At 39.2% G+C, this 24,323-nt stretch overlaps 1 protein-coding gene across 10 annotated transcripts in view; it reads right to left on the reverse strand.

Moving 5' to 3' along the window:
* The window catches only part of MAPKAP1 (MAPK associated protein 1), a 237,572-nt gene that overhangs the window by 197,591 nt on the left and 15,658 nt on the right, over window positions 1–24,323 (reverse strand). For 6 of the 10 annotated variants that reach the window (XM_036855302.1, XM_036855294.1, XM_036855299.1 and 3 more), the window contains 3 exons: window positions 15,639–15,708; window positions 8,051–8,378; window positions 5,481–5,570 (listed from right to left, as the gene is read on the reverse strand). In XM_036855302.1, the coding sequence (XP_036711197.1) occupies window positions 5,481–5,570; window positions 8,051–8,309 (349 nt within the window). In that variant the 5' untranslated portion in view covers window positions 8,310–8,378; window positions 15,639–15,708. Of the gene's footprint in view, window positions 1–5,480; window positions 5,571–8,050; window positions 8,379–15,638; window positions 15,709–15,876; window positions 15,897–24,323 lie in introns of those variants that run through there. The other 4 variants (XM_036855298.1, XM_036855301.1, XM_036855296.1 and 1 more) reach the window with 3 other exon arrangements.

Below are 24,323 nucleotides of genomic sequence, written 5' to 3' on the forward strand. Positions count from 1 at the left end.
CAAATGACCCAGTTTCTTCAACTAATAAATTACAAGAATAAAAAGTGAAAGAGAATCTATAGATTAAAAAGGAAATGAGACATGTTACCCAAAAGTAAGGTGTGGACCTTAGATCTAGACCTGAACCAACAAAATGGGGGGGAACGGGGAGAAAGAAAAAAAAAATTGAGACAATCAGGAAAATATTTGATAATAGTAAAGAATTCCTGCTAATTTTTGGAGGATAGTGGTAGTGCAGTTTTATTACATGTTAAAAAACACATAGGGCTTCCCTGGTGGCACAGTGGTTAAGAATCCGCCTGCCAATGCAAGGGACACAGGTTTGAGCCCTAGTCCGGGAAGATCCCACATGCCGCGGAGCAACTAAGCCTGTGCGCTGCAACTAAGCCCGTGCACCACAACAACTAAGCCCGTGCACCACAACTACTAAGCCTGTGCTCTAGAGCCCATGAGCTACAACTACTGAGCCCGCGTGCCACAGCTACTGAAGTCCGCATGCCTAGAGCCCGTACTCCGCAACAAGAGAAGCCACCGCAATGAGAAGCCCACGCACCACAACGAAGAGTAGCCACCACTCGCCGCAACTAGAGAAAGCCTGCACGCAGCAATGAAGACCCAATGCAGCCAAAAATAAAATAAATAATAAATAAATAAACAAACACAAAAGTATTTAGGTATGCAATTATATGATAGCTAGGATTTGCTTAAAAATAATCTGGGAGGGGAGGGGAGGTGAATGTCTAAATGACGCAAGACAAAACATATATTGCTAACTGCTGAAGTTGGGTGATGGGCACGTGGGGTTCATGACACCATTCTCTCTACTTTTGTATATGTTTGAAAATTTTTTTTCTTTGTTTTTGTGTTTGAAAATTTTTATAATAAATAGTTGTTTTAAAGGAAATTCAAGCTAGGAAAAAAAAAACGTAAGTCACACATCATATCAGTACTCTGATCAAATCACCTCACCCAGGGTCCTTATAGGACTGTGCATGATCAGGTCTCCCACTACTTACTTCTCTGACCCCACTCGTTCCCTTGCTTACTCTACTCTAACCAACAAGCATCCTTCCTTGCTATTCCTTGTGTACATCAGTCACACTTCTGCCACAGAACCTTTGCACTTGCTGTTCCTTCATCTTAGAACACTCATCTCCCAGTATCTGCCTGGCTCACTCCTTCACTTCCTTCAGATCCCTGCTCATCCACCACCTTCCTAATGCGACCTTCCCTGATCACCCTATATAAAACAGCAAGATCCCATGCCTAGCATTCCCTACCCACCTTAGTTGGGGGATATTGTTTTCTATGCCACTTCTCCCATTCTGACACCTGACCTCCTATGTTCGTTTAATTGCCTTTCTCCCCCACAACCTCCACGAGGGGAGGGACTTTGTCTTGTTCACTGCTCTACCTTCTAGGCCTATAATAGTGCATAACTGCCTTTGCATACTGTGGGAGCTAAATAAATACTTGTTCAATGAATAACTCTGGATCAGAAAAGCAGAGAAAGTAGTTGTGGGGATAGGGAGCAGAATGGGAGGAGGAAGGAGAGAGCAGATGGTCACAGAAAAGCAGAGATAAGATTGGAAAATGTCACAGAGCCCTTCCTCCTGGTTCTAAGCCATTCATAAGGCACAGCTATACTTCTTGAGTTGCTCAACTTCAAGCTACTCTTCAACTTTGACTTCACTTGCTTTTCATTATTTGCAACTGAAAGTTTTTAATATAGAAGCTTTGGTAACTTTCCCGAACACTGGCTGTAGCTGACACACAGAGAAAGAAAGGTACAAGGGAACCCCAAAGACTCCTCAATATTCAAAGCTCCAGGAGCAGCTCCTTTCTGCCTACGGTATGGGAGAGAACGGAGCACAGTGGAGAGACTACAGTATTTGGGATCAGATTGGCCAGGAGAAGAATTCTGACTTTGTCACTACTTGTAAGTAAGTAACTTGGGAAAGTTAGTTAGCACCTCTGTCCTCCAGTTTTCTCACCAATAATATAGAAATATTAAAAGTTAATTTGCTCTACTTGCATGAAGATGAAGTAAAGTTAGTGGCTGGCATATTATAATCCAGTGGTGCTCAAAGCTGGTTACTCATCAGAATCACCCAGTGAGCTTCTGAAAAATATAGATTTGTGGACCCCAACCTCTACCTACGGAATCAGGAATTACACAGACAGGGCCTAGAAATGTATACAGAATGTCATTATAACATGCACTTTTGGATGCATTTCTGACTTTTATACAGCCATTGTATCTGGGAACTGTTGTCTTAAGAAACCAATAACAGAAGTTATATTAAGAAAACTTCAGGAATATTCATAAGTAACTGATAAAAACTACATTATTGTTTTAAGTTATTATTTAACTTCACATGTAAATAGCCTTGAATTCCAATTAGACTTCAAACTTCTTAAGGACAGGAATCATGTATTCCTCAAAGCACCTAGCACAGAATTACTATGCACACAGAAGTTGTAGAAGAAATACTTGTTAAATGACTCAATAAATAAGAATAATAACTAATTTTGTAAATAATATACCAACACCATTTTAAAACAATAAAATTAAAAATACTAGTCTTTGATTTGAGATTATTCCTGACAAAGCTGTCTTCCAATGACATTGTCGTCACATTTATCCATGCAGTTTTAGTTACAGAAATACTAAAAGAATCTTACTATAAGGTATTACATTTACCATGTGGTCTCGTGGCATATGGGTCAGTAAGTTCATAAAGAACTTCGAGGGACTTCCCTGGTGGCACAGTGGTTAAGAATCCGCCTGTCAATGCAGGGGACACGGGTTTGAGACCTGGTCTGGGAAGATCCCACATGCCACAGAGCAACTAAGCCCATGTACCACAACTACTGAGCCTGAGCTGTAGACCCAAGAGCCACAACTACTGAGCCCACGTGCCACAACCACTGAAGCCTGCACACCTAGAGCCCATGCTCCACAACAAGAGAAGCCACCACAATGAGAAGCCCGTGCACCACAACAAAGAGTAGCCCCTGCTCGCCACAATTAGAGAGAGCCCACGTGTAGTAATGAAGACCCAATGCAGCCAAAAATAAAATAAATAAATAAAATAAATTTATTTAAAAAAAAAAAAAAAACTTTGAGGTATGGACCAGATGGTTTCTAAGATCCCTTCTAACTCCTCTATGAAAAGGAAGCATTTAGGCAGTGTCTTAAAGAATAAACTGGATGTAGATAGAATAACTGTGGAAAAAGAACATTCCATGGGAGGTCATCATATTCATAATGATGATTCTTCTAGTGGGGAATGAAATAAAACAAAGATAAAAAACAGACGAAAGGATTTTTAACAAAATGTAATTAGCAGAAAAAGAATGAGGAAATGAACGAAAGATTACCTAGCCAAAATTCCCAATTAATATCAAAATGATTTGGTGGTGGCATTTCTTGCCAAAAGAGAGTATGTATTTGAGAGATGTGTGAAAATAGAATGGCTGATCCATTTGCCAGGTAGATGTTTAGTGGACTGCGAACTCCACTTTTCTAACACATTTCAGGATAACCAGAGTGCCAGTCTGGGGTAATGATAGAACCCAGCTTAACAGAAAATTCAAAGGCATTCTTCTGTGCATTGACAAGGTTCACTCTAACCATCAAGAGTAACTAACCACCAGGCAGGCTACTGGTCTGGCCAGAATCAAGGTCAACGTCTCAAAGCATGGGCAGGCACATTAAGGAGCTTTTCCAGAAATAAGATCACAGTGTCAACTACTGAAATCTCTGAGACAGAAATAAAGGGAAGGAAACTGAGGGAGAGAGAAGCAGATATACATAATGGACAGTGTGGTTAAAATGAAAGCCAACAGGGGACTATTTGTTTCTCCAGCACATTCTGTGAAACACTGAACAAAAGTTAAAGTGGATTAGACTTTAAGGAGTGGGCGGGGGAGTACCAAAACTTATTAGATGCATCAAAATTTAGGTTGAAGAAATTACTTCTCACATTGTGAAAGGGGTTAATGAAGATACATTTGAGATGCTCTACTCTATTTATTAATTTATTTATTTATGATCATTTTAAGACATGGAAGTGAAGAAGGCAAAACAAAGGGTAGCTGGAGAGATGGGCTTATTAAACTGGCTCTGAATTCATTAAGGAGAGATAAACAGGAAAAACATTAAGACATACAAAAATATTGAAGAAAGTGGACAAAATAAATGATATAAGGGTTTTCCAGTTTATGCTAAATATAACAGAGAGAAGTATTAACTAGATCAACAGAAAAGGCCAGCCTGGAGAGATTTTTAAAGTATCAAGAGCAAAACTAAAAAGACATTCAAGAAGAACTATAGGAAGTCACGGAAGTGAGACATAAAAAAGAGAAAGAAGAGGATTTCTCGTTCTAAACAGTCGTTATTTAAGAAAATCATACCCATTGAACACTCCTGGGTTTACAATTACAGTAGGAGAAAGCAATAACCACTTTATATGACATGGTCTGGCAGAAAGAGATTGGCCTTTAGGTGCAGACAGTGCTAGATACAAAACATGGCTCTACTGCACCACCACTTCATAGCCTTGTAACTTTAGCAAGTTAAGTCTCTGTGACCCTCTGTTTCGTCTGTTAACGACAGCAATGATACCTACACCTTATAAGACCATTGCACTGGAGGTAATGCACATAAGGTACTTACCACAGCACTAGGTAGGTGCTGCTGTTAATGTGATAATCATTAATATTATTGGTTTCATAAATATTATGTAGCAAAGGAGTCAGTCAACGAAAATTGATAGGACATGTATTATATGCCAGGGTGGTAGAGGGAGGTGCTAAGAAGATATAAAAGACAGACTGCAGACATTTATTTCAAAGGAGGAAAAAAAAAAAAGTCTAGGAAACATGATAAAAAATTAGAAAATATTTTAATAGCATTCTATTTTGTACTTTTTTAAAAAGTCTTCTCTTCTTGCTGAGATTGAAGCTTTGAAAATATATAAGACAGCCAGCTTTTTAATGTATCAATACATACCATATGAACACATACTGCAAATGCTAATACCAGGAACATAATGGTCTGTAAGCTAAAGGAAAAGAATTAGCATATATGCAAAAAAGATTGTTATTGGGGCTAATGAGGCAAGGGAAAGTCTAGGTTAGAACTGCCAGGAGGGATCTACAATCCAGAGGCCCATCCAAATCATAGGTACACCCTGGCTCTAAGAACAAGGTACTGGCACACCAGTTTCTACAAAATATGCCCTGCACTCATCAGTTCTTGTGACCCAGGAGGAGGAGTGGCCAAAAAGACAAGACCTAAAGAACACACAGCTTCAGCGGGCCAAGGCACCCAAGTGAAAGAGTTCAAAGCTTAAAACACAAGACGTATCTGCCTAGAGGATTTAAAAGGATGAATTAAAAATAAAAGCTCTTATATAATAATATAAACTAAATATATAAATCTCAAATTAATAATTAAAATTATTTCGATTTACCTGATTGCTTAGAATTTCTTTCTTTCCACTGAATATTTTTGCATTTGATCTGGTTTTGTCTCTCTTTTCGGAGTCGTTCTAATCTTTGAGCTTGAAAAGAAATATTATAACTATAAGTTTGTCAATGAAAGTTTACTATAAACAAAGACATAATTAACTACCTTTATATGAATAAAGATGTTTTATATTGCATATGTAGGGAAAAAGTCATAAAATTTTAAAGGTGGCACCCCTGAAAAGCAAATACCAACAAAAACATGAAAATATTCTTGATTTATAATTGAAATTAGAGGATATAAAACATTAATAGAGATCATAAAGATAGTATTAACATGGAAGAGAATAATAAAATGTGAAAACTTCTGTGATTAATATGACATTTCATTATATAAATCATTAATAACGGTCTTAAAGGAATTTTAATGCACAAATGAACTGAAGTGAATATTACATTACAGGAATAAAATTACTGTTATGAATTACTCTACCCGTTTCAAAAATTAAAGATAAATGAACTCAGACTAGACTATTAAAGTTTTAAATATAAAATCCTTTATCTAAAAATCATGAAAATTATAAAATGTCAAAGCTATATAAATTAGCATAGCTTTTCTTCAGTGGGCTGAAACAGTTTATAGGTAGTAAAATAAATGATTTGTATCTTTGTAACATTAGTCAAATCTTAAAAAGAACAATTTTTCTTATACAAAATTTTAAGATATGCTGAAAGGATTAGAAAGTAAATTCCCTGGTCACTAGGATACCTCACAATCTTAATTAATTATTAGCATCCAAGTACTAGCTTAAGAAATTCCAACAACAATAACAAAAGCGTCATCTAAAATTGTGCATTTGTGATTATATTACCACTGGCTGATCAACCTTCAAAAGTCAGTGAACTGATCTTTTAAAGAAATACTGTCCAGCATACATTAACAACTGCTGCACACGGAGACTACAATGGAAAAGAAAGTCACAACTGATGCCACCTCTTCAAATTAGCTTCCTCTTGCTAATCTTCAACTTCCTATCCTGGCACAATGCTAATAAAATAAATAAATAAAATTAAGTTTTCTTTCAACCACTTCCAAGATAGGAAATCTTACATTCCTGCCTTAGCCTTGTGGTAGGGAAACACTGAAATTAATCTTGCCAGAAAATTAAACTATGCTGGCAAAAGCATTCTGACAATGTCACTATATCTAACCAAATTCCACAGAAGAAAAATACATTCAATTGCAATTAATAAACGTGAAGGGTACAGCCAAAGTAATATAATCATAAAGCTCTCAATTTAGCGTCATTCTCCTACTGAAATCCATTCAACCTGTCATAAAAGATATCATCTCAATAACTTGCAAGGAAGTCAGTTTCAACTAGAGAACCAAGAATCAATGGTTCTAAATTATATTCAAACCTTCACTCAAATCCTATTTTGATAAAAGTTCCTTTATATACTGGGAAATGCTATTAATTATTTTCATCATGAGAGCAAATTATTCTTTGTAGATGTCACAGAATGCTGAATTCTGAACCAAAACCTTAACATGCTTTGCACTGTGAACTGTATCCTGCTCTACCTGCAGTACTCCTTTACATACATTTTACATTTGGACTGTGAAAATAAACATATAAATATTTTCAATGTTCTACTATATATCCTGCCATTACTTTTCCTGGGAGTTAGCAGGTTATTGCTACTGATAAGGAGATTATATTTTTTGATTATCTAAAAAAAATAAATTATTTTGTAGAATACCCTGTCATATTTGAACAACTAGATTATAAAGTCTAAATAATTTATCTAAGTAAAGGACTTGGTTTATCACATTGCCCTTGAAATGCTCCCAAAAAACATAAGCTGCAAAAGTGGAATGATAAGTGTTTCAAAGCTAACAACTAAATAGATATATGCCAAAGTCGAGCATTTTCAAGCCACAATTATCAAAGGGTAGAGATCAACTAAATAAAGGTAATGTATCAAAAACAGGGGCACCTTTTCTAATCTCACACCCAGTGTAGGAATTCCTACTAAAAGCAGGCCTAACAAATATTCAGTTGTCTCCCTCCGAACCCCATACCCCCCTACAATTCCTCCAGGGCAAGAACTGTCTCTGGCAGCAGCACCCTTGGCTGGTCAGCTCTCTGTATTAAAGGTTCTTTATCATGTCAACCTGAAATCTGCCTCCAGGTAGTCTGCCTACTGGGAATAATGTTGCTCTGTGAAGATACACAAAACAGTCCACTTCCCTCTCTACACAGTCACTTTTTAGAAACAGAACACCCAACACTCCTCTCATAGCCAACTTTTTCACCTATTCTTCCTCTGTCTGCTTCCTTATCCCTCTTCTGTCTACCTCCTTCTAACAGCATCATTCCAGAGACTCTCTCCATTCACAGTCGCAGAGATGGAGAGAGACTGCTTAGACTCACTGTTAGTGTAATACACGCACATTCCTGTTAATGCACAGTAACTTTCCCCATTAAACCTATGCCAACATTATACATTATTCTATGAGATTGTTTACTGATTTAAAGCTCAGAAGACATGACTAAAAGGCAATGTTTACCTGTGTTTGAGCGTCTTCTAATACCAAAGTCCCAACTTGAGGTAATATCGACTGACTGGGCATATACATAGCCCTGAGTCTCACCATTGCTTCCCTGAATTTCTGACCCACTGTCTCCAGGCATTGAAGGAAGATGAATCTTCTCTAGGTCAACATCATGATCAATGAGAACCATCTCACACATTCCTGTGTCATCACTGGTCACATGTGACTGTCGAATATGAGCTAGAATGATAGTTGGATTGTCCAAGAAGGCCATCCTTTCTGTGGGCCAATTTCCTTAAAAGGCTATTTTCTTCTCTTCATATTGTTTCACGGGCTCACCTACCTAGAAACACGATGTACACAGCAACATTTAAGAATAAGGCAGAAAATGACTGAATCATTTTTCAAACAAATTCAATGTGGTAAAATGCTACCTTGAAAATCAACATTTGTCCCTGTAGCTAGGAGCTTAAAAGGATTAAGTCTAAGCTGAAAGGAAATCCTTATAAGCTCTAGGGGCTACCGCTCTAGTCAATGAGATCTCCATGGTATCAGAGAAGATGGCTTACTCTTTTACAAAACAAGTAACAGTAACTCCTTAGGCCATTCAAAGCACATAACCACTGTTAAAACAATAAATTTTCCTTTCTTTCTCCCTTCATTCCCATGCAGTCTTCTCACTACTTTATAAGGTCATGGGGGAACAAGCTGTATTTTCCTCAAATGATGTGCTAAAGTATGAAACCGTATTTCTTCAGTTTACATTTCCCCCTCCTGCCATATGGTTGTGAAATGCCTAAAAGGGCACAGACAATGCTTTCTGAGTTACCAGGAATTTTACAAAAACGGACCACCAAAGTAATTTTGTTCAATAAATACATTTTCCTTCCTTCTGATTTAAGATAGTATTGTGCTTTTAAAATAAAACTTATTAATCAAACTTGTCTGCTACCAGATTAATTTCTTATTTTAGAAACCTAATTATAAGAACTGCTTCCTGAATCCTGTTAAAACTGTAATGATGTTTATTCTGGGAACAAAATGGTACCTCCTCAGTTAAATGGGAATACTCAACAAATAAAATATTACAGAATAGTAGTTAGGAACCTAAGGGCCTATAGGCAGAACTGGGTTCAAATCCTGGTCCTATCACTTGCTAGCTATGTGATCTGGGTCAAAATAACTTTAACCTCAGCGAGCCTGTTTTCTTTCTTCATTTATGAAATGGGGATTGCAGGGAAGAAAGGATATATAGAAGATTATGTAGGTAAAATGCTCAAAAGAACAGCTGGTACATAATTTAAAATTAGTTGTTATTAATAATAATGATGATGCTGATGGTAAAAATATCATTACCAACTTCAGTTTTCAATTCTTGTTTAAAATAATCCTAAAATATATCAACAATTTATCCTTCTCTCGTTAAGTTCACAGCAGGTAAAGTAAGTGCGTGCTTCCTTTGTAACAGAGGACTCTGCAGGTCATCTGGGTCACCTCCCTGCTCCTCTAAAACCATTATGAAGTGCAAGGAATGTGAACAGTAGACTGAATATGTTCCTAGGAACAGTCCTAGAAGATATTTATTTTTAGAAAGACCTAGAACACCAGATTTTCTTGTCATTTGTTTCTTCTAGAAATGGAACATAGGGGGAAATCTAGTTAATAAATCATTATAGCTAACTGAAGTTTTTAAATTTTTTGTCTGGCAACATATCCTTCTATTAACCTCACCTGGTGGATCTTAAAGATACTGAGATTAAGAGGAAGTTTGACTAAGGGGCATCTCTGATCAAGTGAATTACATTAATTTTCATTTTTTTCCCTTAAATATTCACTAAGTACTTATTTTACACTGAAGCTAATAGGAAATGCAAAGGTGAGTAAGGTATGCCTGAGTCAAAAAGTTTATACCCTAATATAGACTTAGTATATTTCCTAATATCATGGGATTCTCCTAAGTGTCAAATTTCTGAGACATTTAGTCGCAGAAACATTAATGTCAGCCCACCACTTTAAGCGTATTAATCAGAAAAAAATTACAGAAATAAAGGGGAGCGTTTAAGTTTCACTTGTAAAAGTAAGTTCTTATATAACCACAAAGACATGTATACAACCACAGATTTAGTTATGACAGTATTTGTTTTGTAACAGAACCATGGAATCACAGATCAACAAACATCTTTGTAGCAATCACGACAAGCATCTTCCCCATGAAAGTAAGGCAACTAGGCACCAGCACAGGGCAGGTGTTTTCAACTTCATATGGATTAGTTCTCCCCTGCAAAAACAAGGGCTTTCAGTGAGAAGCCACATATTTAATGGGTGTTCTGGCATCAAAAAGTCAAAGGACAAAGTGGCAAAACTATGCTGGGGTACTTTCAACAGAATCTTTTTCAGGAAAATGAACCTGTTCCATCACCTCTTATGAAGAAAAGAGTTATGGGCAAGCACTTCTGAAGGCACATACCAACTCCCTAACTATCCTAACAGAACAGAGGCCCCCAAAACACCCTAACATGAGCAGATATCTTCTCTATTAGTACACTATGACTTCATACAGTGAGGAATCTGTATGAATCACTCAACAACTATTTATTCAGTTCCAGTTCTGACAGGGAACTCCCACAGGACTGCCCTGAGAAACATGTTTTCCACCTCCTATAATGTACCTGAGGATTCAGACTGTAAGTTCCACAAGGACAGGGGCCATAATACCATATCCTTTCTGGCAACAAAGAATCTTACACACAGCTGGAATTCAATAAATGTTGCTGTCTGACTTCCAAGGACTATACAATTTTGTTTCAGAGATAAGTCATATATGAGCATGTCGTGTATAAGTGTGATTATAAAGAAAGAATTGCTTTTTAAAAAAATTAATACAGGTACAAGAGCTTCTCTACAATGTGCCCTTCAAAATTGTCACTATCAACTTATTCCAAAACTACTTTTCGCACCAAAAGAATAGGTTTTAAATCACTTGGACAGCAGCAAATTATCATTTGAAGGTAGATTTGATTTCTAAAACAAAGATATTCCGAACACAGACAAAAAAGCAAGTTATTTTCTCTGATCAGCTGTGCAAAGATCAAAGATCTTTAAAACCAAATGCTGGCAGGGGTTCAGAGAAATGGGCACTCTCATGCACTATAAGAGGGAATGAAAACTGGAACTTTTTAGAGGGTAATTTGGTAGTATATATCAAAGTGTAAAACATGAATACCCTGTGGACAACCCCACTTCTAGGATCTGCTCTAAGGAAATAACTGCAAAAATATTTATCTCAGGATTGTAATACTGAAGATCTGAAAGTAACCTAAATATCCATCAACACTGCATACGCCAGGACACATACATACAACGGAATACTACACAGTAATTAAAAATACTTGGTAAAGAATGGATAAACCAAATGTGGTACACACACACAATGGAAAGTTATTGAGCCTTAAAAAGTAAGGAAATTCTAAGACATGCTACAACATGGATGAACCCTAAGGACATTACGTTAAATGAAATAAGCTAGTCAGAAAAGGACAAATGCTTCATGACTCCACTTATATGAGGTACCTAGAGTAGTCAGATTCATAGAGACAGAAAGTAGAATAGTCTTTCCCAGGGGCTGGGGGGAGGGAAGAATTGGGAAGTAAGTGTTTAATAGGTATGTGTCAGTTTGGGAAAATGGAAAATTTCTGGAGATGAATGGTATTAATGGCACATCAATGTGAATGTGCTTAATGCCACTGAATTGTATACTTAAAAATGGTTAAAATGGTAAATTTTATGTTATACATACTTTACCACAATTTTTTAATGTCTGTGAAATGCCAGATTAAACAAATTTAAATAGGCTTTTTTCTTGCTGTTTAATTACAGCACTTCTCAAAGTTTTTAAACTACTAATGTATTATATATTGTGAATCTCCAAGAGGGAGGAATCTAGTAACGTAATATATTCCAAATTCAAAACTTATTTGATCCCTAAACATTTTTTCCTCTAGAAACACTAAAACATATCAATGTATAACAGAGTTTCACAGACATGGTTTAGAGATGCTGCTCTTCACTTTTACAAATGGCCTTGAATGCCTTCCCTGAACGTCACCAATTCTTGACTCTCTGAGATAGTCAGTGCTTTTTAATATATACCATTAAGCTATCAGATAAACAGTAATTAGATTGTTAGCAGATGTCCTACTTTTCAGATTTTCCCACTTTCTAACTCCAGGTTCCTCAAAGCATAAAGATTTGTTTCACTAAAAATGGAAGCAGGGATTTCCCTGGTAGTGCAGTGGTTGAGAATCTGCCTGCCAATGCAGGGGACACGGGTTCGAGCCCTGGTCCGGGAAGATCTCACAGGCCACGGAGCAACTAAGCCCGTGCACCACAACTACTGAGCCTGTGCTCTAGAGCCCGTGAGCCACAACTACTGAGCCCACATGCCACAACTACTGAAGCCCGCATGCCTAGAGCCTATGCTCCACAACAAAAGAAGCCACCGCAATGAGAAGCCCCCACTCGCTGCAACTAGAGAAAGCTCGCACACAGCAACAAAGACCCAACGCAGCCAAAAAAAAAAGAGGAAGCAAAAGGGACAACCACAGAGAGTGGGAGGATAGTAAGAGATGTCCCAAAATGACATGGCCATTTTTAATGTACTTGATGGTCTCCTTTTATACTTCATTCATTCATTCATTCAACAAATATGTATTAAGTTCCTACTGTACGCTAAGTGTGGTTCCAGGTGCAACTTGAATGCTATTACCACTTCACATAACCATTTGATTTGTGTTCATTAATGATCATGTAACCTGCCTGTGGTAACTTGGAGCACGCCCTAACAGGGGAGTAAATTTTTAGTAGGCTTAAATGGGTATCAAGTCTTAATATAAGTATATTCGTAATAATAACTTTATACACATACACCCTCCAAATTTATTTGCAATGTATTATAAAAAAACAAAAACATAAGGTACAACACAGTAAAAAAGTAGATGAGAAAATTGGCAAAGGAGAAGTAACTTAATATGAATCCATAAGCCAGTGCATGCCATGTACATTTTCTGCAGGTAGAATGGAGAATCCCAGAAGCAAAAAGCAATGATAATAACTAACCATAACTTATTATAAAAGCTAGACTTGTTTTTCCCTTTTTACATGGATTAATTCATATAATTCTCAAAATAACCCCATAAGATGGTAACTATTTTTACCCCCATTTTGATGAAAAAACTGAGGCAAAGTAAGAAACCTGCCCAAAGCCAGACAGCTAATAAGTAAATAGAACTAAGAATCAAACCCAAGAGCTTGGGATCTTAACCACTCTATAGCCTCTCAAAACAAAGAGGAACAAAAACTACAACAGCTATAATAAACATGATTTTTTAAAATCCTGTTGTTGAGTTCCAGGGCCTGAGAGAAATTTCCCCCATGGGTCCTTGTGAAAGATGTAAGACAGTAAATGTGTTATGCAGTAGACTAGACCCTTAGCCTTCCCTCCACTAATGCAACAGTGATTTGTACAACAGCAAGAAATAAGCAGCACACTTAATAACTGTTCAAAACTAAAACTCATAAAATTTTACACATGAAATGAACTCCAGAGATCATCTACTTGTTGACCTGAAACCACAGAGAAGGGTTTACTTTAAATCCCCAGTTAGGTCTAAGTATCTTTCTGAAAATCCCTAAAAATTCATGCAACTTCAGCTACAAAGTCCATACCTAAAATATTCTGTCTCTTTAAATAACCCCACCAGAAGCAAATGAGCCCTCCTTATACTTCTTCACTCCCTAAGGACCTGAGATGGCAACGTGACTTCAAATGCTCAAGTCCAGCCAGTGGTTGTTCCTGGACTTTCAAAACACTACACACTCACTTCCCTCTGCCAGACAGACTTCAAGCTGCCCTCACCTGCAATCTGTGAAAACTTGTCTGAATAAGCAACAGCCTGGGGCTTCTCAAAGGTCTGCAAACTCCTAATCAAAAATTACTGCTGCCCCATCAATGTGTCATATAAATGTTGGCATGTTAATTGTGTATTTATAAGATTGTTAATGGTTAGTTAATTTACCTCCCACACTATTATTGTACTTGAAATGATTTAACGTCTGCTGAGGGAGTTAACAACATGTAACAGCAGATGCAAGATTTTTTTTTTTTTTACCTTTCCACACTGTACCCCGACTTCATGCTATTAGCATTAGGCAAGTTGAACCTGATTCCTACACAAGATTCCTTAAGAATGTTATAGAAGCACTCACATTTATTTTGCACAACAAGAAATGATCACAAGTTAGAAAAACAAAGCCTTTTTATTAGGTACATTTATAAAAACCAACAGACCCTGTTTCTTACTAAGATTTCAAAGTTCTTTGATCTAATTAAAGTTCAGAATTCATAACCCCTGGAGTTAGAAAATAAGTGAAATGACCATTAAAATAAAATGCACTTTATTGATTTTAAATCTCTTTTTCTAACTCTCTCCAATTTAACTCTAAATTAAATCTTCACTTATTTTTTAGAAGAGTAAAATTGAGCCATTTTTTCCCCTCGGGGAATTAAAATCTTCTCCATGTGAATATGCATAATTTAATTAAACAGTAAATAGTGAGACCTTATATCTGGAGAGTTTAATTTTTCCCTTCACATTTTTATTTCTATACTTCGACTAAAAGTACTTATTAGACCAAATTACAACAACAGAAAACAAATGTTTGTATCTTCTTTCGAATAATATGGGATTCATTCACTAAACATCACTGAGAACTAGGCACTGGGACTCCTACGAAAAAGTACATGAACACTGGCCTGCGTCCTCCAGAGACTTACAAGCTTCAGCAGATGAGCTATGTCATGTACATACATAACAGTAATATAAGGCAATATACTAACCGTCAAATAAGACACTAAGATAATATATTTTCCAAGAGACAAGAAAGTTACAGAAGGCTTTAGGAAGGAAGAAGGTGGCATTTAAGGATGGGCAGGCTTTCATTAGGCAAAAACACAAGGAGAACAGTAATAGATGACAATTACTGAGCTTCTTACTATCAGCTGTACTTTTCAGGTAACAACATATTTCATCCTTACTACCACCCCAGAAAGTAGGTATTACTATTACCCCCATTTTATAGATTATAAAAAAAATTAAGGCTTAAAGGCGTTAAGTAACTTGCCCAAGGTCACTTGGTGGATTTTTGAGTCTTTGCAGCTCCTCCCATCACTTGGCTCACTTGTAATTTGCTGTGACCAACAGAATGTAGTTGAAGTAATGTGGGACTTCTGAATCTCGGTCTCAAGAGACTTTGCAGCTTCTGCTACAGCCCTCTTTGGACCATATCTGAATCAGGGGAAGAAGCTCGGGATAAAAGACCAAATGCAGAGAGGCTCAGCCGTCGATCATGCCAGCTACTGTGATGCCACCCCCCACCATGAGTGACTGAGGCCATGTGGGACCAGCCAGACCCTCACCAATCTACTAGGAGACCAGGTCTCCTCTCCTATCAAATATCTCCTGTGGACAGAGGGAAAGGGACCCTGGCCCTTGATTTTTCTTTCCTTGTACCACTAACCTCCACCTGAAATGTCTCTGAATCTTACCATCTGCCAAGATCCAGTTAAAGGGAGACTGGTACAGTACAGTGCCTCTCAAACTTGTCCACGGACACACCTGAAGGGCAGAGGAGAGTAACCATAAATCAAGGTAAGAGAGAACTTAGGGGGAGCCACGTAAAGCAACATGCTGGAAGAAATTTATTTTTAGAATTCATTCATATTTTGCATTCTATCCTATAACATACTGAACCTGTATTTGTTTTAATAGAAAAAAATATTTTACCTTTGAATACAGTCACTAAAACTGATAGTCCAGGAAGATGTGCACTGCTTACTTTGTGGCTTCTAGGACCGACTGGCACATACTGAGATTCTCATAACCCCATTTTGAACAGCAAGGTCTGCTGGAAAAACACACACTTTGGTGTCAGAAATACCTGATTTTCTGAAGATCATATGGTCCTTTATCAACAAATAACTCAAGATCTAAATATTGCTCAAAATGTTTCCTATGACAAGTATGGAGAAAAACCATAATTAATAATAACACCAAACTATATATAAAGTTCTAAGCACAACATAGACTAAAATCTCTATTACAAAGCAGTTATTACAAAACAATCAGTATTTCCAGTGTTTTGAAATACTTATTAGTTACTTGAAATTATTGTTATTAGCAATAGCTGTGAAACTTCAGACAACCTAACTACCCACCACCTCCACAACTCCAAAGCTGCCGTCATTTCTGGCTGTTACAAGAAATCTGCCAGTTTGGTGCAATGTAGCCCTAAATTATTTTTCCAATGGGTGTTGTCTCTCTGAGATAACAGATTTGATTGACACTTGTTATGATAAACAAATAATTTTAGGTTTTACTTTAAGATTCCAGGTAAAGGGCTTCCCTGGTGGCGCAGTGGTTGAGAGTCTGCCTGCCAATGCAGGGGACACAGGTTTGAGCCCTGGTCTGGGAAGATCCCACATGCCGCGGAGCAACTAGGCCCGTGAGCCATGATTACTGAGCCTGCGCGTCTGGAGCCTGTGCTCCGCAACAAGAGAGGCCGCGATAGGGAGAGGCCAGAGCACCGCGATGAAGAGTGGCCCCCGCTTGCCACAACTAGAGAAAGCCCTCACACAGAAACGAAGACCCAACACAGCCATACATAAATAAGTAAATAAATAAAAATTAAAAAAAAAAAAAGATTCCAGGTGACAATGTTTACAGTTTTACCTAAAGAAATGAATAATGCCAAAGAAACTAGACTGCTTCTCCATGTGAAATTACTAGTGTAAGAGCTGAAACCATAATTAACACTCAACCGCTACCATTCATTGATTTCATTTGACAAATATTTATAAAGCACTTACTATGTGCCAGGCACCAGAGACACAATGCTGAGCAAAAAAATTTGAAAAGACCTGGCTACTGCCTTCATGGAGCTAAAAGTACAAATGGTAGTCAACATTTTAAGATGGCTCCAGAAATTCTTCTCTTGATATCCATGCCTCTGTGTTATTCCCTTGAGTGTGGGTGGAACCTGACTTGCTTCTAGCCAAGAGTATAGCAAAAGTGATGAAGAGTCATTCCCTTGATTACTCTGTTATATAAGACTTCATCCTAAGCAACCCGGGAGAGAGATTTTAAGCCAGAGATTTTCCTGCCAGTATTGAAAAAGCAAACAGCCATGTTATGGAACTATAAGGCAAGAATCTGAGAGCAGCCTCTAGGAGATGAGAGTGGTCGCAGCCAACAGGTAACAAGGAAATGGGGACCTTAGGCTGGAGTCCACTGACACCTTAATTTCATCCCTTTGAGACCCTTAGCAGAAAACCCAGCTGAGGGAATTCACTGGCGGTCCAGAGGTTAGGACTCCACGCTTCCACTGCTGGGGGCCTGGCTTCAATCCCTTGTCAGGGAACTAAAATCCCACAAGCTGCGTGGCGCAGCCAAAGAAAAAAGAAAGAAAGAAAAAAAGAAAAAGGAAAAAAAAAAAGAAAACCTAGCTGAAGCCATGACTCCTGACCCACTGAGAGATAATAAATTTGTGTTGTTTTAAGCCACTAAGTTTGTGGTAATTTGTTAGGCAACAACAGAAATGAAAATAGTGCAGGAAAACAGCCTAAACCCCTTCACCTTCACATACAACATTTAGGGCTCTTTACAACCCAGTTTCATTCATCTGCCCCTTCTCCCCAGAAGGCAACTCCCAGGAGTATCCTGAACACAATCCAGCCTTTGGTAATGATACTTCCTTTGTGTGAGATGTACCCTTATCCTCAATACAAACCTTCTTCTAAGTCCAACTCAAATATTTCTTCCTCTGTGAACCCTTCTCCAATTCCCAGGGTCCAAACTGTTTTGTCTTTTTTTTATAAACTTATTTATTTATTTATTTTTGGCTGTGTTGGGTCTTTGTAGCTGTGTTGGATCTTTGTTGCTGTGCGCAGGCTTTCTCTAGTTGCGGCGAGCGGGGGCTACTCTTCATTGTGGTGCGCAGGCTTCTCACTGTGGTGGCTTCTCTTGTTGTGGAGCATGGGCTCTAGGCGCACGGGCTTCAGTAGTTGTGGCGCAGAGGCTTAGCTGCTCCGTGGCATGTGGGATCTTTCCGGACCAGGGCTTGAACCCGTGTCCCCTGCCTTGGCAGGTGGGTTCTTAACCACTGCGCCACCAGGGAAGCCCCGCAAACTGTTTTAAAAGCACTTTATTTCTATCTTTAATACAGTTAGTTGTATGAATATTGTGTTTAAGGAATTGCCAATTTCAAATTTTTTAATTCTAGATTCAGAAATGTGGTTACTCTGTTAAGGTATCTACCTATCTATCTATCTATCTATATATATATATCTCCCTCAATCATTTGTAAAGTTGTTAAAGACAGAAATCCCTAGACCCTCACCAACAGTGATACAGTGGTTCTAATGTGGTGGTTCTCAATTGGAAGGCAATTTTGCTCCCCTGAGCAAAGGTCTGGGGACATTTCTGGTTGTCACACTGGGGGTGGGTGCTATTAGCATCTAGTGGGTAGATGCCAAGGGTGCTGCTAAACATCATACAATGCACAGGACAGCACCCACAACAAAGACTTATACCCCCCAAAATGTCAATATCAATAATGCGCAGGTTGAGAAACCTTGCAGTGATGTGTTGTTTGAAGCCACTGAATCTGTGGTTATTTCCAACCCCCGAATGGTTTCATTAATACCAAGATTAATACATACATATACAACTTTGCTACTAAAATCTATGCTCAAATCTTCAAAGGTGCTAAACAAAGTTCAACTCCTAGCATCTGTTTTCTGAAATTTTATCCTACCCTATGGAGAACCACAGCTCAAAGTGCTACAATAAAGACAAGTTACATTCCTCCAAACTTATAACTTGACCTGAAGACTGTCACCTGGTCTCCTCCTACTCATTCTTCTAAATCCAGCTCAATGGTCACTTCTCTCGGGAAACCTCCCTGATGAATCCCACATACCAGGTTAGCTGCTCCCATGTGGTCCCACTGTACTGCACTTCATCACCACTTCTACCAAATAATTAATCCAGCACATTGCCTGTTAGTAATAGGTGCTAAGTGTTTGTTGAATTTATTCATTCAACAAATACTTATTGAATGCCTCCTGTGTGCCAGGCACTATTCTAGATGCAGAGAGTACAGCAGAAAACAAAGCAGACAGAAAGTCCTGCCCTCATGGAGTTCACATTGTAATGAAGGAGACAAACAAAATAGAGAATTAAATTATACAATAAGTTAGAAATGCTATGGAGAAAAGTAGCACAGAAAAGAGAGCTAGGGCATGCTAGGCAGGTGGAGCCACAGCTGCAATTGTAAATAAAGTAGTCAAGGGATGCTTCACTGAGAAGGTGACATTTGAGAGTTAACCCTTGAAGGAGATGAGAGAACAAGCCACGTGGATTTCTGAGGGAAGCGTGTTGCCAAGCAGCGGGAGTATGCCTGGCACTAAGTATCAAGGAGCCCAGCAAGGAAGCAAGTAGTAGAGGATGAGGTCTGAAGAGTGGGGAAAAGTGAGTAGAGCCTTACAGGCAATTCTAAGGACTTTGCTTTAATTCCAAGTAAAAAGGAGAATCACCGGAAGACTGTGAGCAGCAATATGATCTAACTCACATTTTAAAAGTATCTCTCTGGGGGGGCTTCCCTGGTGGCGCAGTGGTTGAGAATCTGCCTGCTAATGCAGGGGACACGAGTTCGAGGCCTGGTCTGGGAAGATCCCACATGCCACGGAGCAGCTGGGCCCGTGAGCCACAACTGCTGAGCCTGCGCGTCTGGAGCCTGTGCCCCGCAACGGGAGGGGCCGCGATAGTGAAAGGCCCGCGCACCGCGATGAAGAGCGGTCCCCGCACCGCGATGAAGAGTGGCCCCCGCTTGCCGCAACTAGAGAAAGCCCTCGCACGAACCGAAGACCCAACACAGCCGAAAATAAATAAATAAATAAATAAATAAAGTAGCTATAAAAAAAAATAAAATAAAAAAAGAAGTTAACGACTGGATTTAAAAAAAAAAAAAAAAAGTATCTCTCTGGGGACTTCCCCGGTGGCCCGGTGGTTAAGACTCCGAGCTCCCAATGCAGGGGGCCTGGGTTCAATCCCTGGTCAGGGAACTAGATCCCACATGCATGCCACAACTAAGAGTTTGCATGCCGCAACTAAGGAGCCCTCGAGCCACAACTAAAGGAGTCCACAAGCAGCAACTAAGGGGCCCACCTGCTGCAACTAAGACCCAGTGCAACCAAATAAATAAATAAATATTTTTTTAAATAATAAAGAAATAAAAGTATCTCTCTGGCTGCTTTGTTAAGGAATGAATAAATGAATGAATGAATAAACAAAGAAACTAATCACACTTTTAAAAAAATAATAATGACTGTCTGTATGTTGGTTTTCTCTTCTAAACTCTCAGCTCCTTAAGCACACTGTCTTAATCATCACTGTACTGCCAGTTTCTAGTAGAAAGTGGCTGGCATCCAGCAAGGGCTCAGTGTGGAATAAACAGACAAAACAAATCTTTCCTGTTCCCAAAGGGTGGCGCCATGATTTTCAAAAAAAAAGGGCAAAAAAAAGGGCCCTTATCCAGGGTGCTGGTTCAGTAGATAGCTCTCCTGCTACAGTCTAAGATTTATTTTCCTTTAATTGTCTCCTCAATATTTGAAGTTTGCTTAACCAAGTAGAAGAATTCAATAGTTATGTTTCCACTTACCTGGCTCTCAGGTTAACCACATCATCAATTGAGGGAAGCAACATAGCTTATTGCAAGCACCACTCAGGAAACCTGACTTCCAATTCCCTAATTACCAGGGACCTAATTACCTGGCCTTGGACAAGGTACCTCTTTAAAACTCTTTAAACCTGTTTTACACATCAGTCCATTTATTGCATCTGTTAAATGGGGAGGATGAACTATAAGAAGGGCCTTTTCAGCTCTCAAATTCTATTCCAATCACATGTGAGGTGGAGGAGGTGGAGGAGGAGGATGTAATTGGGTGTTTACCCAGGGTTCAAGTAAAAAGTTTTGTGTGTTTTTTCTTCATACTGTTTTCCCTCAAAGGCCAGAAGAATTCCACTGCATGTTTTACTTATATCACGGTGCCGTGGTTCAGATTCTAAGAACAGAGGTATGAGGAATTCCTTTTTTGACAAAGATTTTAATAGCATCAAGATCTTGGCAGCAAACCCTCTCAAAGGTAAACCACACTGACTGATTTGAGTGAGCACTATCATACCTTCTTCTAAAAAATGCTATTATGTATGGAAACTGGTTCCTAGAACTACAAAAGTTAAAGTTAGTAAACACATCTGGAATTCCAGGTTACTGCCTGTAGCCTGCCTAGGGACTAGCTATGGGATGACTTCAAGGGAGTCAGGGGCCTCTGCCTCTGTTCCCTCAGCAGTGAAATATCCATTATCTATGCGCTACTTATCCACCTCATAGGGATACTTACAAAAAGTAAAAAAGCATTATTCAAATCCAAGATGCAATATTCTTGACTCTTCCTGCTCTAGCTACATTTGTTTGGAGGGAAAATAAGCTGTCAACTATCAAACTCATTTATTCAACTCCTAATGAAGGAAGGACAGCATAAAATAATCTAAACTAGCAGATAACCCCCAAACTATTTTTCTGTGACTGTGAAAGGTGCTTTGTACTTTCATTTGAATGGCACTTTCACAACCTCAATAAATGGTAACTGTTATTATTATTAACAAAACTGCACTAACTTTGCCAAGTATTTTTTATATCTTCTAGATTACCTTTTTTTAAAAAACTATTACCAGATGGATCAAACATGAGGATAGAGCAGCAGGACTGGCTTCATTCTGCCTATAATGTTATACAGTTAGGGTGGGAGTGTTTCACAAAATACACTTTAAGTAGAATAATTAATTCTCTGATTCCAGAAGGCTGCTTATTTATTTACACTTACATCACTTACAAAACTGTTAGAGGTGGACTCTATTACTATTTATGTTTTACAAATCAGTAAACTGAGGCAGAGACTTGCCCAAGGCCCCATAATTACTGAGAGGTAAAGCCAAGATAAAACCTAGGCAGCCTGGCTCCACAACCCTTGCTCGGAACAGCTATTACATGCTGCCTCAAATTTCCAGGTTAAGTCCATTTCATCACACTTTGAATCCTCTTCTCTCACTAGTCTAGATATGGGTCGGACTTACCTGTTCATTCAAGAAATTCAACAGTGTGACTACCTACTACATGCTGGGAATTAGGAGCATGAAGTACCAAGTCATAGTCCCTATCCCCAAAAGGCCGACAGTCAAGCAAGAAGAAAAGTACATAAATGGTCACAATAAAGGATGAGACCAATGCTGGAGGATTCTATATAACCAAGTACTATGGAAACACAAAGGAAAGCTATCTAAATGAAACTGGACACTCAGACAAGGCTTCACAGAGGTGACTAAGATCAAGGTAATGGAAGTGATCACTTCCAACTTAGTCACCTTAAGATAGGGGCAAGAGGGAGCAGGCAATTAAATAGTCTATAATGCTGGCTCCTTGTTCAAAAATGTTTAAAATAGGGGGCTTCCCTGGTGGCGCAGTGGTTGAGAATCTGCCTGCCAATGCAGGGGACACGGGTTCGAGCCCTGGTCTGGGAAGATCGCACATGCTGCGGAGCAACTAGGCCCGTGAGCCACAACTACTGAGCCTGCGCGTCTGGAGCCTGTGCTCCGCAACATGAGAGGCCGCGACAGTGAGAGGCCCGCGCACTGCGATGAAGAGTGGCCCCCGCTCGCCACAACTACAGAAAGCCCTCGCAGAAAAATGAAGACCACCGGGCTTCCCTGGTGGCGCAGTGGTTGAGAGTCTGCCTGCTAGTGCAGGGGACACGAGTTCGAGCCCTGGTCTGGGAGGATCCCACATGCCGTGGAGCAACTAGGCCCGTGAGCCACAACTACTGAGCCTGCACGACTGGAGCCTGTGCTCCACAACAAGAGAGGCCGCAATAGTGAGAGGACCGCGCACCGCGATGAAGAGTGGCCCCCGCTTGCCACAAATGGAGAGAGCCCTCTCACACAGAAACGAAGACCCAACACAGCCAAAAATAAAATTAATTAATTAATTAATTAATTAAAAAAAAAAGAATTGCAACCTTTCCTTTGGGGAAAAAAAAAATGAAGACCCAACACAGCCAAAAATAAATTAATTAATTAATTTAAAAAAAACAATTAGGGACTTCCCTGGTGGCGCAGTGGTTGGGACTCTGCCTGCCAATGCAGGGGACACGGGTTCAAGCCCTGGTCCGGGAGGATCCCGCGTGCCGCGGAGCAACTGGGCCCGTGTGCCACAACCACTGAGCCTGCGCTCTAGGGCCGCGAGCCACAACTGCTGAGCCCACGTGCCACAAATACTGAGGCCCACAGGCCTGGAGCCCGTGCTCCACAACGGGAGAGGCCACCGCAACGAGAGGCCCGTGCACCACGGCAAAGAGTAGCCCCTGCGCGCCGCAACTAGAGAAAGCCCGTGTGAAGCGACGATGACCCAACGCAGCCAAAAATTAAATAAATAAATTAATTAAAAAAAAAAAACAATTAGCTTGATTGATGTACTTACTTTGTTAAAAAAAAAAAATGTTTAAAATAAAATGTGCTCCCGATGTGTCCTATGAACTGCAGATTAACATCAGGCCATGCATAGGTTATTACAGTAGCAGGGAGAAGATAACTAACCTTTGGAGTAGGGGAAGTGGAGGGAATCAGGAAGGTTGGGAAAAGGGACACAGAAGAAACTAAGAGCATCAGACTGCCTAGGTTCAAATCTGGACTCAGCCACTCACTCACCATGGGACCTAGGGAAAGTAACAATTTCTGTGCCTCCGCTTCCTCATCTATAAATGGGAACAATTTTGGTGCCTATCTCATAGGATTATTGTGAGGACTGAAAGAATTCATATATGTTATGTGTGTATAAAAGCACCAGGCCCATGGTAAGCACTATACAAATGTTTACTATTATTGTTATTGCTATTATTCCCTGGTCTAAAATGAATCTTCAAAGATGATTCATTCATCCAGCTTTTTTCAAAGAGAAAAGGCACTAAAATAACATACAGCAGAACATGTAGTTAGCAACTAAAACTACCAGGAGTTCAAAGCTGCTGTTTAGATTAGCATTTCAGAGAGACTGCTCTGGCAGTTGCACAGAAAATTAATCTGATGGACAAGACACAAGATTAGTTACGAAGCTGTGACTA

The sequence above is a fragment of the Balaenoptera musculus genome, chromosome 6 (genome assembly GCF_009873245.2).
Source record: "Balaenoptera musculus isolate JJ_BM4_2016_0621 chromosome 6, mBalMus1.pri.v3, whole genome shotgun sequence".
Taxonomy (NCBI): Eukaryota; Metazoa; Chordata; class Mammalia; order Artiodactyla; family Balaenopteridae; genus Balaenoptera; species Balaenoptera musculus.